The sequence below is a fragment of the Limulus polyphemus genome, unplaced genomic scaffold (assembly GCF_000517525.1).
Source record: "Limulus polyphemus unplaced genomic scaffold, Limulus_polyphemus-2.1.2 Scaffold144, whole genome shotgun sequence".
In the NCBI taxonomy this organism is placed as follows: Eukaryota; Metazoa; Arthropoda; class Merostomata; order Xiphosura; family Limulidae; genus Limulus; species Limulus polyphemus.
Window position 1 is genome coordinate 581734 of NW_013665754.1, and position 16444 is coordinate 598177.

At 29.2% G+C, this 16444-nt stretch overlaps 1 protein-coding gene across 2 annotated transcripts in view; it reads right to left on the reverse strand.

Moving 5' to 3' along the window:
* LOC106475057 (nuclear pore complex protein Nup93-like) overlaps nucleotides 1–11920 on the reverse strand; it is a 57947-nt gene extending 46027 nt beyond the window's left edge. The window contains exons 1-8 of one of the 2 annotated variants that reach the window (XM_013935758.2): nucleotides 11816–11920; nucleotides 10318–10517; nucleotides 9964–10081; nucleotides 9286–9348; nucleotides 7430–7558; nucleotides 5858–5932; nucleotides 4364–4456; nucleotides 1623–1762 (exon numbers count right to left, since the gene is read on the reverse strand). In XM_013935758.2, coding sequence (XP_013791212.1) covers nucleotides 1623–1762; nucleotides 4364–4456; nucleotides 5858–5932; nucleotides 7430–7558; nucleotides 9286–9348; nucleotides 9964–10081; nucleotides 10318–10502 — 803 coding nt within the window. In that variant the 5' untranslated portion in view covers nucleotides 10503–10517; nucleotides 11816–11920. Of the gene's footprint in view, nucleotides 1–1622; nucleotides 1763–4363; nucleotides 4457–5857; nucleotides 5933–7429; nucleotides 7559–9285; nucleotides 9349–9963; nucleotides 10082–10317; nucleotides 10518–11581; nucleotides 11625–11815 lie in introns of those variants that run through there. The other variant, XM_022380288.1, reaches the window with a different exon arrangement.
* Nucleotides 11921–16444: the final 4524 nt, after the last annotated feature.

Genomic DNA, 16444 nt, shown 5'->3' on the forward strand with positions numbered 1-16444 from the left:
CTGTACGGGTTCAGTAAATTTGACCGATCTTGCAACCACCATAAAAAATTAGAAAATAAACATAAATTATGCATCTTTCATTCTAGAATGAACACAAATTATAACATAAAAACATAAATGTTTAGATGAAATAGCTTAAATCTCATAATATTATACATTTATATATATTTATTTTATTATATATATGTATATAGATTATTGCTATTTTGAAATAACCTCTTAAAGTTATTTTTCCTAAAACATAGAAAAGCAAATAAAGAAGTAAAGTAAACAATTATCTCTTCCAGTTACGACCTTTGTACTCGGTTGCTACTTGACGTACGTTGCTAAGCCTTTAAAAAATTCGCACGTGGAAGACATGAAACAAAATACTTTTTTTTAGGTTTTATATATACATTTGAATAACTAAAAAATCACAAATTACTACATCAATACCATAGAATTTTACTATAATTTATCAAGCTTAGTAACTATGAGTAATCTTACTCTAAAAAAATATGAAATTTCGAGCAGACTAAAGACACAATCTACCTCATTAAAATCTTGATTTAAAAGAAAGAAATGATGCTAGGTACGTTAGAAAGACTTAGAAAACCACTAGGGGTTATTCATTTCATATATAGAAGTAAATGTTTATAAGGAAGCATTTCTAAAAATGGAAGGAGGTGAGTGGGGTGCCACTATGATTGATATATTACGTGATAAATATTTTAGCAAATAGAAAAGACAAGACCTTCTTATTTTATATTCTAGTTTGTCAATATCTGTAATTTGAGTTTTCTAATTCATATGAAACTATAAACTTAGTATTTTGACTTCACAAACATTTAATTTGAACCAGTGCTGCATTCAACATACCACATAACACACAAAAAAATCGATGTTTATCTGTATTTTTATAATATTTACTTTTAAGTTAACAAATTGAGTAATATATAGTTCTAGAATTTGAATTATAATTTTGAATGTGAGTCAACAAACGAGATGACATGGCCTTTCACCTGTGACCCGTATAGGAAGGGTTAAAATCTATGTAAATTTCAGGATATTATTTATTCACCATTTTCTAATATGTTTTTGCTTCAATAAGTGGATCTGCTAAGTACACATGAAAAATTCATAAAGAAAAGGAGTATTTCACTTTCTTACTTGAAAAATAATTGAAATGTAAGCTTGAGCCATATATTTTTTTTTTAAATTGTTAAAAGAATGTCTCTGATATTTCCATTGGATTATTCTCCACATCTATCTAATAAAGATTGCTTTGAAATTTTCATGTTTTGAGTTCCACATTTTATAATAAAGATTCTTTTTGGAAACTCTGACATTCTGCATCATATTTACTTCTCTCTTCCACTGACACATTTATAAACAAACAATTCTTCCTCTAACAGGTTTATTTTTAGATACTCAATAAAAAACAAAAACAAAATGCTGCCACATATTGGCATGTAATAAAGCAGCAAACTACAAAGGTTTCTGACAAAATGCTTTAAAACTTCTACTACATTTGCTAAAATGTTTAGCATCCTGGAATTATTTCATAATTTTATTATGCAAGTGCTTACTCATAAATAGCTTAACAATTAATGCACATACATACAAAGATAATTTCAACCTACTTCTGCTCCAAATATTTTCGGGCTTGGCTGATCAATGATGTTTGCATAGCAACAGAGGAGCGAGCCTCCAAAATATCTTTTCCAGTAGTCAGTGGAACGTTGATCATTTGCTCAACCATTGTCCATAGATCCAAAACATTCTGAATGAAAAAACAAAAGAAAAAATTTGAAAGAAATAATATGCACTAGAAATATCATATTACAAAAAAAAGATAACATGGTCTAATACAAGTTTTCTATGGTTTGCACTGTTGCTTATTGTTTTAACCAAAATTTAAAAAAAAATGTTAAATTAGTAAATACTGAAGTAAAGAACAATAACTGTCTTTTTGCATTATCATGTTATCATCTTATTTATTTGGTAATGAGAAGTATACAGGTTGATTACACAAGCAAAAACTTTTAAAATTATTATATTTCAGGAGTACTTGTCTCAGAGAAACAAAATTTCCCATAGATACAATGAAAATCATAAATGTTATTCAAGAAAGTTTGGACATGATTCCTAAATTGATTTTCTTACAAATTAGCACTGCTTTTATTTCTCCTCTTTCTCTTTCAACAATATGAGATTGTTGATTTGAATAAAATGTCTGATATTGTGCAGAATATTGTCAAGATCAATGAAAACTGTCCAAAACAGATGATGCTTGTAGTAATTTCATTTAGAAGTAGGCTTGTTGTGTTGATTATGAATGTATAACAGTTATTTTGAAACATTGTACCATGAGCAAACATTTGTAAATAAAATGTATGGTTTTCATTATGCTACTGGTGAAATGTATCTTACCAGATCAAGTAGTTTTAAGATATAATCATTTTAAAATGGAGGTTTCCTTAATAATTAACTTGTATGTGTGTCCAAGGATTTTAATTTTTATCACAAGGCAGCCCACTTAAAATGTGTCAGAGTATTGTCACAAACCCATCAACAGTCAAAGTGAAAAAAATAAATATATACAAGAAAAGTTAATGAAAGTAAAATAGTTTGCTGGCCACACATTGAACATTCTTCTTCTATTATGTACAAGTATCTCTCTATGAAGAACTTTTTAATTCCTGAGTTGGTTCATTTGGTACATTGTGCACCTAATACACACCAAAATACATTGTTTTAAAGTAGCAAATAATTTCTAAAAAAAAAAAAAAGAAAGAAAAACTTTTATTGTAAATAAAGATATAGTGAATCTAATGCTTGGTTTCTGCTGGACAATTCAAGTCAAGGTAAAAAAGTATAGTGTAGAAAATAAACAAATATCCTAAATGTACCAATATTTTTGTTTGTTGAATTTTGTGCAAAGCTACTTGAAGGTTACCTGTGCTAATTGTCACTAATTTTAAACTAAGAGAAAGCAACTAGTCAACACTGCCAATTGCCAACCCAGGTCAGACCAAATAGTAGGATTTTACCATCACTCTTATAATGCAATATTTTTTGCTGGAAGCAAACTGCAAAACCTCAGCTTTACAGTCCAGAATGCTAACAACTGTGCTGTACTTAGCGCATTGAATATACCAGATTAAAAACATTGATTTTTAATTTAACTATTAAACATAAATGAAATAAAAGTTAAAATTTAATAAAGTGAAAAACAAAGATTCCACCATGAGTTAAAACATTAGATTAATATTAAATTCCTTTTGCATCTCAAGTTATATCAGTTTGGCATTATTAATAAAAACTACCATATAAATAATTATTAAGAACTTCTGTTCAAAAATCAGCTGAAAAATAGAGAGATCAGAGCAAAATAATCTAAAAGTAATATGTAAATTAATGAAAACAATCTTGTACAGACTAGAAATATTTAATGTTGTAAATCAATACACCAGAAAACTAAAAGCTACAATTAAGTTCCATTAAATCATTAGTTAAGTTCTCTATATTATAACCATTTTTGTTTGTAATCTCATTTTATCACAAAATATAACCTCACTTAAACACAACACAGTTTCAGATGCATATGTGATGTATTTTATAACATATAAACATATTCTCTGTTAAAAAATAAAAACACTAAATTCTTGCTCACTTTGGTTTACACAAAACATTAATTTTTCAGACATAATCTGAGATATACATTCTCTTAACTAAATAAAATTGTATTCTTCAGAAACCTTTACTTATTTTCATTACATTATACAACAAATATTTAAAATAGACAGCAAGTCATTATACACGAACATTCAAAATTACTACCACCATAGTAAAAGACGAACTATTTATTGCAACTAAGACTACAGCGCTAAAAGGGATAAAAAGTACAAGATAAAACTACAAACAATGTATTATGATATGTAAAATATATCCAATGTTATTGCAATAAACTAGTAGTCTGATAAGATGAACCAAAAGTGATAAAAAACTAGTATCATAATATGCCAGTAAGCCAAAAATACCCCTAAAACAGCCTGATATGTAACATAATAAAGATATTGTGAAAATTACTAGCATGTTTAAAGTATTAACAGAATCAGCATTAAAAATAGTCATACAAAAATTGTGTTGAAACTAAGAATAATAATACATAAAGAATATCAAGTACAAGATGCTATTGTCAGATATAATATCTTGATGCAAATAATAATTTCACACTGTTCATAACCAACATAAATGATATTAATCTAATGTTAAAAAACAATATTAAAACAAATAGCAATGTAAAAATTAAATTAATAATATGATAATTAAAAACTGCAAACATATAATAGTGAAAAACTCGTATTTATTAATCTCTTACTTTGTCATCCAAATCTCTGGATAGTTCACAAAACTTTTCTGCAAGGCTGTACTTAAATCCTCCTTGAACTACTTGTTCATTGTACTGGTAAATCTGAGACAATCATTTCTAATTAACCACACAAAACAAATAGTAACCTCATATTGGGGAGTTTTTTTGTAATAGCTTTATATGCCTATGAACAATATGTATTTCTAAAAGCATACAGAACTAATAAATTTTCCACTATCAGTCTGATTAATAGGGTAAAGAACATAAAAAGAAATATTATTTATGTTTATTTTTGTTCAGTATAGTAGATTACAATGCCACACCTTTAATGCTTATTTAAAGAATATGTTTTTTTTTAGTGACTGGTCAGTCTGTATGTTAGCTGATGATGCCATCACATAAACTGCAGTTAGTCTTTAGCAAGCTTTTTTAAGTTCACTTAAAAAAAAGGTTCTTAAGATATTGTATCTCCATTTGTATAAACATATATAAAACAGCGTATATGATTTCCTAAATCTAATTATGGATTAGTTAATTATTTTAGATCCCCGAAGATGGCATCGGATTAAAAGTTGAAATGCAGGAGATAAACTACATAGTAATTAGCATTCAGTAATAGTGCAATAAACTACTCAATAATTAGATGATTGTATAAGCTACTAATCATAACAATAATACATACTTCGTTTCAATGATTCTTTTAACAAGATAGTATAAATTACGCTTTTCACTTTGTCATCACCATACAACCTTATCAAAATGATTTTTTGCAAGTCAATTTATTTATAAACCAACACCATTTCATTTTAGTCATTTGACACAGAGGTACTTATGAATTTTCTTTGGCCATCAAACATGAATTCACATTTTATTAAGATTGTTTAACATGGTAGCAAGCCTTGTATTTATTTGACTAAGAAAATTCAATTTTAGGTTTCATCAAATGATCTCTTCAAACAAAAGCATGTCATTCACAAATATTATTTCAGACCAATTTAGGTACACACCATCTTTCTCATACAGTTATTAAAAAATGGCATATCATGCCCTTCATTTTGACCCTCAAATCACCAATTTGTGTTTTATATCATCCCCTACAGATGGATGTGCACACATTTCACCAAACTGTGTAATTTCATGTTTTTGACCTCTTACAACACTCCTTGTAAAGAAATGACAAAAAATAATTTGTTAAAATCACTCATTTTCCTTGTAAGATACCTAGACACCCAAGCAGGAAATAGTAGAATTAGCTGTGGTATTTTTATCTAGATTTTTGTATGCCTCATACATTACTATAACCAACAGTCATAGATTCACAATCAATTTCGTATGTTAGTAGTTTAAAAAAATGTGTTTAATAGACCTCATCAGTATTTCTAGGGTTAAGAACTTTAGGTTTGTAAATAACTCTGTTAAATATCTTGTTCTTGTAGAAATGTGCAGTGCACTCAACTGCAAAACCTATTATAGGAATGAACAGACATTAGAAAAAGTACTTACAACTTTAGCATAAGCCATCTCTATACTGTCCATAGCACTTCTACCTACAATACTGGAGCTTTCCATTATTGTGGACTGTAGAGAGAGATTTATTTTTCACAAAATATGATTTAAAAACGTTCCCTTAAAATAAACATAAATTATATCAAACAACTATCAATAATTCCATACTTTAGTTGTGACTGATTTAATGGTGAAAAATATATTTATTTAATAGTATTTTTACTACATATACATTTCAGCATTATAAATAATGACAAACAAATATACATTACAGAAAAATTACATCAATTATTTTTTCTAGTCACATGACTATTTTGTGATACTACTCTAAGTATAAAAAATCAGAAAAAAGTTTGTATAATCTTCACAGCGAGTTCTTGATGCATTTTAACTATTAGTTTCTTGTTGAGTTTACATACTTCAAAAAATGGTTGTGGTAGGAAAAATATCAATAAATGAATAGCAGTATAATATGACAAACTCTGAATTACATGATTCATGGTATTTTTGTATGTTTATCTAATATAAATACAGTATTTATTAAAATATTTCACAACTGAATTACAGTAATTGCTTAATATCTAACACACAAGGCAAATATTTGTTGAAATTTATGTTTGTGGTCTTCATTTGATCTTTACACATACAGGGGTCGTTTCAATAAACAAACTTGTGGACTTTATGATTGTTTTTATTCCTTAAGAACACATTTCTGAGAGCATTAATAAAATATACAAAGTCTATTCATCATTTGGTTAAATGTACATTAAAACACATCAATATCTCCCTCTGTGTCTAAACTACTTGTATAAATATATATTAGTACATCAGAGATGATAATCACATGCATGAACTATCTTTATAAAATATGCTAACACATTAAGAATCTTTACCTTTGTGTTTAATTTACTTCTATAAATATTCAGTTAGATATCTTTATCTTAAAATATAAATTACTCATATAAATATAAGATTAAAAATAAAGATTTTATTATCATGTCTAAACTCTTTTATAAATATACAATATCAAATAAAGAAACTTCAACTACTGTATCTAATCTACTTTATAATACTCACAAATATATGAAATATCTTAATCTCTGCATCTAAATTACTGGTATCAATATACACTAATACATCATGGGTCTTAGCAACATGTCTAACCTACCTTATATACATTAATACATTACAAATCTTTATGTCTGAATTACTTATATAAATATACACTAATACATCATGGGTCTTAGCAACATGTCTAAACTACCTTATATACATCTATACATATATAAATACATTATTACATTACAATTCTTTATTTGTGTGTAAAACCCAATTGAAAAATTTGCACTAATACTTCAAGGCTCACTATGTCTGTATTTAATACTTGAATAACAGACATTATTTCATCACTGAATTTTATTTCACTTACAATACTCATATATAAGTACATTGATATATCATCAGATCTAGCTAAAAGTCCACATTAGTTAGAAAAATCTACCCAACACATGAATCATCTCAACTGCTATTTAAACTACTCCTGAACTCCTTACATTAAAAGATATTTACCTCTGCATCTAATGTCACATCTATAACCTCTTGTGATGACCCAACTAAGGCATTTAAAATCCTCTGTTTTTCCTGTTCCCACTCATTTTCTAAACTTTCCCAGTACAGTCTATCAGCTCGCTCAAAGGTCTGGAGAGTGATAAAAGTAAGTCGAAACCACACAATTCATTAATACCTCATAAAAACTTTCAAACAAATGTACCAAAGTCATAATTATGTGTGGCCTTTATTAATGATGACTCAATCATCTTTACTTTTGTGCAACTAAAGTCTATTCTTTATTGCTTACAAAACTGTTATACACAACTTCTGAATAACCTTGATAAATGAAGAATTCTAACCAACCAAAGCCCATGGCCGCTAACATGCTTAATACTTACAATCTATAATTTCAATATGGAACTAAAATTCAATCTCTAACATGCTTAAATTGATACAAATGTACTAAAGAAAAAACACAAATCTCTCTGTGATCTTCACCAATGAGCTTTTATCTAACTTGATCTTGATACTTTAATATAATTCAGGATTTATCATTTGATCACATGACTACAATGTAGAAAAATAATGTTCTTGGTTTTAGTTACCATAATCATTCACTTTACAAGTCAGTTTGATGATTGTAAATAAATTAAACCAATGACACAAGTTTTTACAAGGTTTTTCAATAAGCAAAAAAGAATGAATTTTGTATAATATTGACTTCAAATGTTAGTGTGATTTTTATGCACTAAAATGGACACAGAAAATGATATATTATGCAACAGTTTCAGCTTTCAAAATAATAACTAAAAAAACAAAATTTATCACGTACAAGCATAAAAACAAAAAGATTCTATAATATATGTTTTAGCTTTAGTTTCACAAATAAATTATAAAACAAAGAGAGTATCAGGTGACCAATGTTTATATCAGTTCCCCCCCTCATAAACACTAGTAACTATTACATGATATGTATCAGGAACATGGTCAAGTTAGTGACCAAATGGTTGAAAAAGTTGAAACAAAAATTTAATAAACTACAAATTTTGAGCTTTATAAATGAAATTATTTATTAGATATTTTGGCTATACATAAACAAATGTAAGTTATCATATTCTATACTGCCACCTACCAAGAAGTTCTGGAATTTATAATTATGAAAATATTGGATTTACTTTGCATCATTCCCTGTACATCATGATGTAATATTTTGTTTTTGTCATCTAAAATACTTTGAGGTACAAAAATAGATGTAAAATCATATAGGTTACCAACTACATTGTATTACAAAAAGACATAACTACTTCAAGAACGTGAGTGCCCTCTTTTGCAAAATCTGTAATTATTTGCCACCAGAAAGGCTTAAATCTTGTTCTTTCCTTTATACAAACATTTATTATTAGTTTTTTTTCTTCTAATGTGTAACAGAAAAGGTTTCAACCATAAACTCCACGAAACATTTAATTACTACAGGATAAAAAAGCTGAAATAGATTTTAGATCAATATATTTCATATACAAGTAAGCTTTGCTGGATATAACAAAGAAAACCAGAATTTTTAATTATAATTTTGTTTAGTCATAAATAAAATTTACATACCTCTTTTATATAACAACTTGTTACTACTTAATTACAAGATTTTTATTCTTTAATACAGACTTGGATTATGCACTGGTCCTGTTAACTAGCCCCATAACCAACAGTACATTAAAACTAAAATTCATTACTAATAACAGTCATACCATAATAAATAAGTTAATTTGTTAAAAACATTTAAAATGAAAAATTCAAACATCACCAGATAGAATCTACTTTCATAATATCATAAATATTTTTTCAGCTAAAGCTGAAATTCTTCAAAATACTTGACTTACAGCTTTTTTTGATTCTTCTATAACAGACAATATGGCATTTTCTCTTTCATTTCTCAGAAAACCCTGTAAAAAATAAAATCAAATCACATACTATTCTTCTTATTCCTGTAAAACTAAATGTTCTCTTATCAGCAATCACTAGCTAAAGAACTAGAGCTTATACAGACAGTTTTTTATAATTGGATTAAACCTTAGTTTCTAAGCATTTTTAACATGTCAAGTAATATCAACACTGTTTAAAATGTTTATTGCTTATAAAATGATTAATTAGGAAAGAAGTTCTTTATTATACAAGGTTCATCATTATTTTAATCCTATTTCTAGTAAATAATGAATACTTTTGAAATAGTTAATGGAAGGATTTCAAGCTTAAATTTCTTTGAAATACAAATGGAAACCCACTAAATAATTACTTTCAAAACAAATAAAACATTTCAACCAAATCATTACTTTTTAAAAAGGTAAAAGTTTTCCAATGTCATTCCAGAATGATTCAATATATCATTATTACTACTAATATTTATTTTCTTTAATGAGAAATGTGAACCTTCCATTTATGACCACAGTGGACATAATTAAGAGATAATATGAACCACAATAAAAATGAAATTATACCTGATAGTTTTTTTAGTTAACTTATTCTCAATCATACCTTTGACCATCAATAGTCAAACATACCTGAATATCTGTTTCTCGTATAGGCTCAATTGGCTCAAATGTTTTAGCTGTACTTAAGCTCTCCAGCTTATGAGACATCCGAGGAAGATCATAACCTTTGCTTGCAAGTAGAATTGACCTAAATGTATAAATTAACCTTACTTAAAAGTACTCAAAATGCTATTTAAATTCATTTTTCTTATTCAAAGTTGAAGGAATTAAACCAGTTTATAGTAAAAAACTATTCAAAGTAATTTGTTTTGAAACTTTCAATTAGATTTTATCTTTGTTTAGGCAAAAAGATAAATGCAGAAGCCAAAGCTTTATATCAATTTTTGGTTATTTTGAGGTTATGTTAAAGGTACATGTACTAACGCCTTGACATCAGAGGTATCACGGCTGCTTGTCTGTGCTGTACGAGTCCATAACTGTTGCCCAGCTTCTAAAATTTGCCTAAAGTTTCTCTCTACACGTGGAAGTTCACCATCTCCATCAATGTCAGCTGTCAACTGCTCAGCTTGTTCAAGCAGCTCTCCTAAACCTGTTGAGTCTGTTTCCATGTCTATAAACAGTACCTACAGTTTATGAAAATATACTATTAATATTTTATAGATGTAATTAACCTCCTAAATTATATTTTATTCACTTTTTTTTAATCTATTATTTTATATGGGTTTATTACAAATATCTCAGAATAAATGTCCAATAATTTAAGGCATATGGTTAAGACACCACATAATGCAAATAAATTGTAGGTATATTTTATCATTCACCCACTTAAACACACACATTCTTCGTCATGCAGGTTTAACATTTTTAGGGCATCGTAAGTATGAGCAAACAATGTTTTTTTAATTATAAACATGACTGGATATGAAAAAGACAAGTTAATTTAAAATAATTTTCCTTATCAATAACATATATGTAAATAAACAGAAAATAAAAAAGTTATATTTTGTAATCATATATATGTTATTCTTGGTTTTATACACAAAACTATCTGGTTAAGGTAAACTGGTTTATTATCAGTAATTGCTAAACTAATAGGTTGTCCCTTACAATTACCTTGGTTTCCATTAAGACCAAAATAGCCCAGCAAACATTTCAAATATATTAAAAAACACACACAACACATCAACATGCAAACCACTAAACAATACTATAACTCTTAAGATCAAACAATCTGAATCTAAGCTTTTACTTTTAGAGCTTAAAAGTTAAATTTTTGAAATTTAATATTTAATCCAACATTAACAATTTTATTCTTCACCATCTAATAAATCATCTATGGGCAGGTAGGTTATCCATGCCGTGAAGAATTTTAAATACTTAAATAAAGCTATCTATAGTTCTCTGTATTTCTGATATTGTTAAAACAAATTTAAATATTGAACTATTAATTTAACTTAAATTTTAACTTTTAAGCCAATCTCTTAGTCTTAGTCATCATGATCAAGTTAGTCACTTAATCAAGTTAAACTTAATCATAATGTAAATCACGTCCAAATCGGCTTCAGAAAATAAATTACATTATTTAAAGTTAAATACATTTTTATCAAGTTTAATACAAAAATAATTTTGATGTCACACGAATGTTCCTGAAATCAAATCAAATTTTACTATTTTAAAAAATAATCACCACACCGGCTACTTGTTTACTAGGCCTAGTATTAACGTTAAGAGTAATACTAAATAAACTACGAGAGTGACTGTTACCAAACCAGTGTTAGTGTTAAACATAACTATCTTAAATACATTAGTAGTAGTACTGCAGTAATTAATTACAGACCTACTATTATTTTTAGAACATAAGCAATTGGGCAAACCATACAATTAAAACATAAATTTAAAAATGAAATTATTGGATATTTACCTTTTGGTCCTTGATTTTCTCTCCTACTCTCACTATTAAATATTATTTAGTTACTTCCTTTCAATAACTCCTATGTAGACATGTTTCAAATAGGATGAGAAGATGGCGCTGATGTAAAAGCCGCGCTTAAAATTTAAATCGTTTATAAAGTGTTTGATGTTTAAGTTAATGATTTTTCCCGTTCTAGCTTTCGAACAGATTGGACGTGTTTTAGACTTGCTCTTGAAAAACAGTTATTAACCTTTATCACAAATTGGACCTAGAGAAAATTCAATAGCCTCGATTCAGCAGCGAGAAAAAAAAAAGCTACTAGTTACTGCGAAGTGGTTGTGGCACACAAACGACCTGCCCAGAGCGGCCAAGACAAAAAAAAACATTATTTGTTTTTCAGTGTGAAGAAACTTACCAGTCTCTAAAAACAACAAATTTAAAGAAACAGAACAATCACAAACTAGCAAAAACAACAAAAATCAAAATGAAGACGAAGAGTAACACTCCCGAGCCATAGCTCTTCAAACCATACGGATACTGAAAATGACGTACAAATATGTCAGGATACCAGCGTAAGTAGTGAAAAGCAAATTCATAACACCAACTTGGATATTCCAAAAACAGAAACAAGACACACAAACACAGACAGTGATGGCTCTACGTTGCTTACCTCTAAGAGGCAACGTAAACTATTAGCAAACAGCCAAACACTAACATAACACACAGTACATACAAAATTCAAAACATAAAGAACCCCCCCCCCCCAAAGTTAGCAATAATAATGGAAGGGGTTCCATCTTCGTACGAAGAGCCGCAACTGGCTACTGAAGTTATACGATGCAAGCCAAACACTAAAATCGTAACTATCAAACACTCAGCTAAGGGCGACGTTTTAGTAAAAGGAGCTGAAGTAACTGACTGTAACAGTCTCTTTAAAGAATGGCCAAATGATATATTTAAACCTGGTAAGATTAATATACACTTGCCAGGAACAAAACCAATCACAAAATCATTTGTTATTAGAGAAGTACATTTCAACTTTGAACTCGAACAGATCCAAGAAGAATTAACATAGAACAACATTTCCTTCACAAATATTGAAATAGTAGTATCTATAAGATATAGATATAGTATCTATAAGAACACAAAAAAGAACTAATCTAGTCAAAGTACATGCAAATGACACATAAGATATTCAGAGTATAATATCAAATGGTATGGTACTCTGTTATCAGATATTTCGGGTCGAGGAATAAAAAATGCCGGCCATAATCGTAAGGACATGTTGCCGCCGCTGTGTGGGTTTTAGTGGAGACCATCATAATGCACAATGTCCAAGGGAATATGAAAATCTGTACTGTTGTAATTGTAAACAAATACATTCCGCAAACTACAAAGTATGCAGTAAATATAAAGAAATTAAAACCAGAATAAACAATATACATTACAGAAATAACCTAATAAATTACAGAAAAAGAACAAGGCACAAACATCAATAAAAAACACCACTTATCAACTACCGGTATAAAATTTTGTACACGAAACTTCTGAGTTCCAGATAAACTAATTTCACCTTCAGAAGTCTCATCATTTGCCAGCTTTATTTTTCTCTTTCTATAAATCTCTCTCCTAAACTGTTCTTCTACTATATTTGAAAGCTGATGAGCTTGAATTTCGATCCCATCGAATTCTTCACATAGTGAATTTACATATTTCTTCAGCGAACTGACAAGCTTTACAGCAGTAGATAAATCAAGGCTTTTCTCTTGAAGCTTAGCTTTTGTAGCATCAAATCTTCGAATAATGTTATATAAAAACACTGTCATAAAAGCAATATCTAACGTTCTCATTTTATTCATCAAATCAGTAGTTTCATTTCATACTATTTGCCTTGCATCAATATCCTTAGATAAATATTCAAGGTTGGTATAAATTCTATCGTAGTTTTCATACAGAATAATTGTTGAAACTGATCTGACTGACCATCTTGTTCCACCGAGGTTCTTAAGAGTTTTATTCAGTTTATCCCTGAACATTAGAATAGTTTTTGTAAATCATTAGCTATGGTAATAAGGCTGGTGCTTAAAGAAAGCGACGAAAAGAAGGACTATGCATCACTGAGGCTCATTGGAAGGTTATAAATAAATTTGAATAAAGCAGATCGGTTATTTGTGTTACCGTTCCAACAATTCTGGGATCGAATAATTATGGCCAGTACTGTCTTTATATCTCACCCTTGTTGATTACTGAGTATGTGGTTAATTGATGTCCTTGATTTACCGTGACGTACACGCTACTTCGACAGACTTGAAAGATATCACACCACACCAAGTGTAAACGACTGTTGAAAGTCGGACAGGATCATTCAGATGTGTATCACGTTCTTTCACGAATGAAAGCAACAATTGTTTGATTTGTTGAATTTCGCCAAAAGATACTCAAGGGTTATCTGAGCTAGACGTCCCTAATTTTGAAGTGATAGTCAACACCATCCATAGCCAACTCTTGGGCTGCTATAATTGAATAGTAGGATTTGGTCGTCACTCTTATAATGCACCAACGGCTACAAAGTGTAAAACGTTATTGTGGGGGGGGGGAATGGTGTGTGAACCATTGAACTTCGGATCCATAGTCAAGCATGCTACACTGGGTTGCTCGGTCCAAGAGAAATAATGAACGCGAATGGTTAACATGATGACTGTGCCCAAATAGCTATACTGTCATTTGTACCAGTAGAACTCTGGGGCTGCGCGAAATTTGCCATTATCCCATCAGTTCATCTACCAAATATTATAGCTTTCTATTGATTAGGTTTCGAATGTTGGATGTTAAAATAGACCACCTAACTTTATTAATAAACCGTACAGACAAAAACAATCTTTGGTTATAGAAAGTAAGCATTTTATTTGAATAAACAAATTTTTGTCCTTTTGACGAGAAGAATAATGTTTCCTGAGTGTGTCATCTGTAGCAAAGAAACAAGATAAGCTACCTACATTCTGTCCACCACAAAACCAGGATTTCAGCGTTGCAAGTCCATAAACTTACCGCTGACCCCCTAGGGGACATTAAAGTTTATACATGTAAACATATCCGTTGGTGTTGTGCTTTTGCTTCATTACAATTTTAAATTTGTTGTTTGATATTTAGAGGTGTAATTACATATTTTGATTTAAAAAAAGGGTTAGAAAAAATTACCTTTATACTCCATATAATTTTAAAAGAACTATTTCTTTTAACCATAGTTTTGTTTTTTCGGCTTCTTCAGGGTCAGTACATAAAACTGTTTGATACTGTAAGACGAAACGTTGGTTAAAATAAATACTTCTTTTGTAATTATCTGGAGTATAAATGTCGTTTTTTCTAACCTTTTTATCAAAAGGTGTAATTACATGTTTTTGTTGTACTTTCAATTAACCAAAAGTAAAGAACCCTATACCAATAATCGGCAATGCGCTTTCATCATTGCTATTATTAATTTCATTATTACCATTGTTATCTATATACTTGGCTTCTGTTGTCACTATGTTCCATTTTTCTAGTAACTTATACATCACCAAAGAAAATATTAGCCAATATAACTTGCAGGAAGTTTTAAAGTTGGCCCCTTTCAAAAATTTCTTATCTCTAATTAGGGAAATAAGTTGGAACAATCGTTTTGTAGTTGTTCCTATCAATAAAATTTATAATTTTAGCTCAATCAAAATGTTTATGTAATTTTGTTCGTGAAAGGCTAACGTCAATTATAAACAGTTTACGTTTAACTTGACTAACTACATATTCCAAAGTCAGTTTTTGCTTTTTTAAGCACAAGTACATGTATCGAATTTAAAACTATGGGGATAGGATTTTTAGTTAAAAAAACACATATTTGTTTTAACTTGTGATTTCCCTACATGGTGTTCAAAATGAAATATTCTTTTGTAAGACTTCGTAAACCTTAAGTACTACGTCATTGTATCAGTTTTTGTATGTATAAGGCCAATCAATTCTTAGTTATGATGAATAAGTTTTAAAAACACTTTTTCCACCTCTTGTACTCCTGGTGATCAAAAGCAGAATTACAGTATTAAGTTTCTTTTGTCTTCCCCTTGTGACTCAGCATAAGTCTGAGAGCTTCTAGCGCAAAAAACGGGGTTCGATATCCGCAATTAGCTGAACACAGACAGTTCTTTGTGTAACTTTGTGCTTAACAACAAAGAAACAAACAAATGCTTTTTTCTTGCTCAAGTATACATTAATAATAAATGACTCTACTTTGTGATCAAAACAAAATGACTTCAGACGTTTTTCTGTTTTCTTAGGTTTGCAAGTTTGTATTCACTTAATTTAATTTTACAACAAAAATCAACCACCGTCCTGATAAAAGTCATATCTAACTAGCAGGGTTTTATGTTTTAAAAACAATCACATGTGTTAGTTCAGTCAATTTCAGGTCTTTAATGTCTGACAAAGGGCGTCTCCTCGAAACGTCACACAAAATAAACTAGAAAAAGTTTTCATTTAGATGTGTCAATTTACCCCTTGTTATCATTTATACAATGAATTGTCTGTGGTGTGCCCACCACAAGCGAATTTTGGCGTTATAAGCCTCAAGCTTATCACTGAGCTAGCAGGGGCGAATTCTGGCGAGAACTG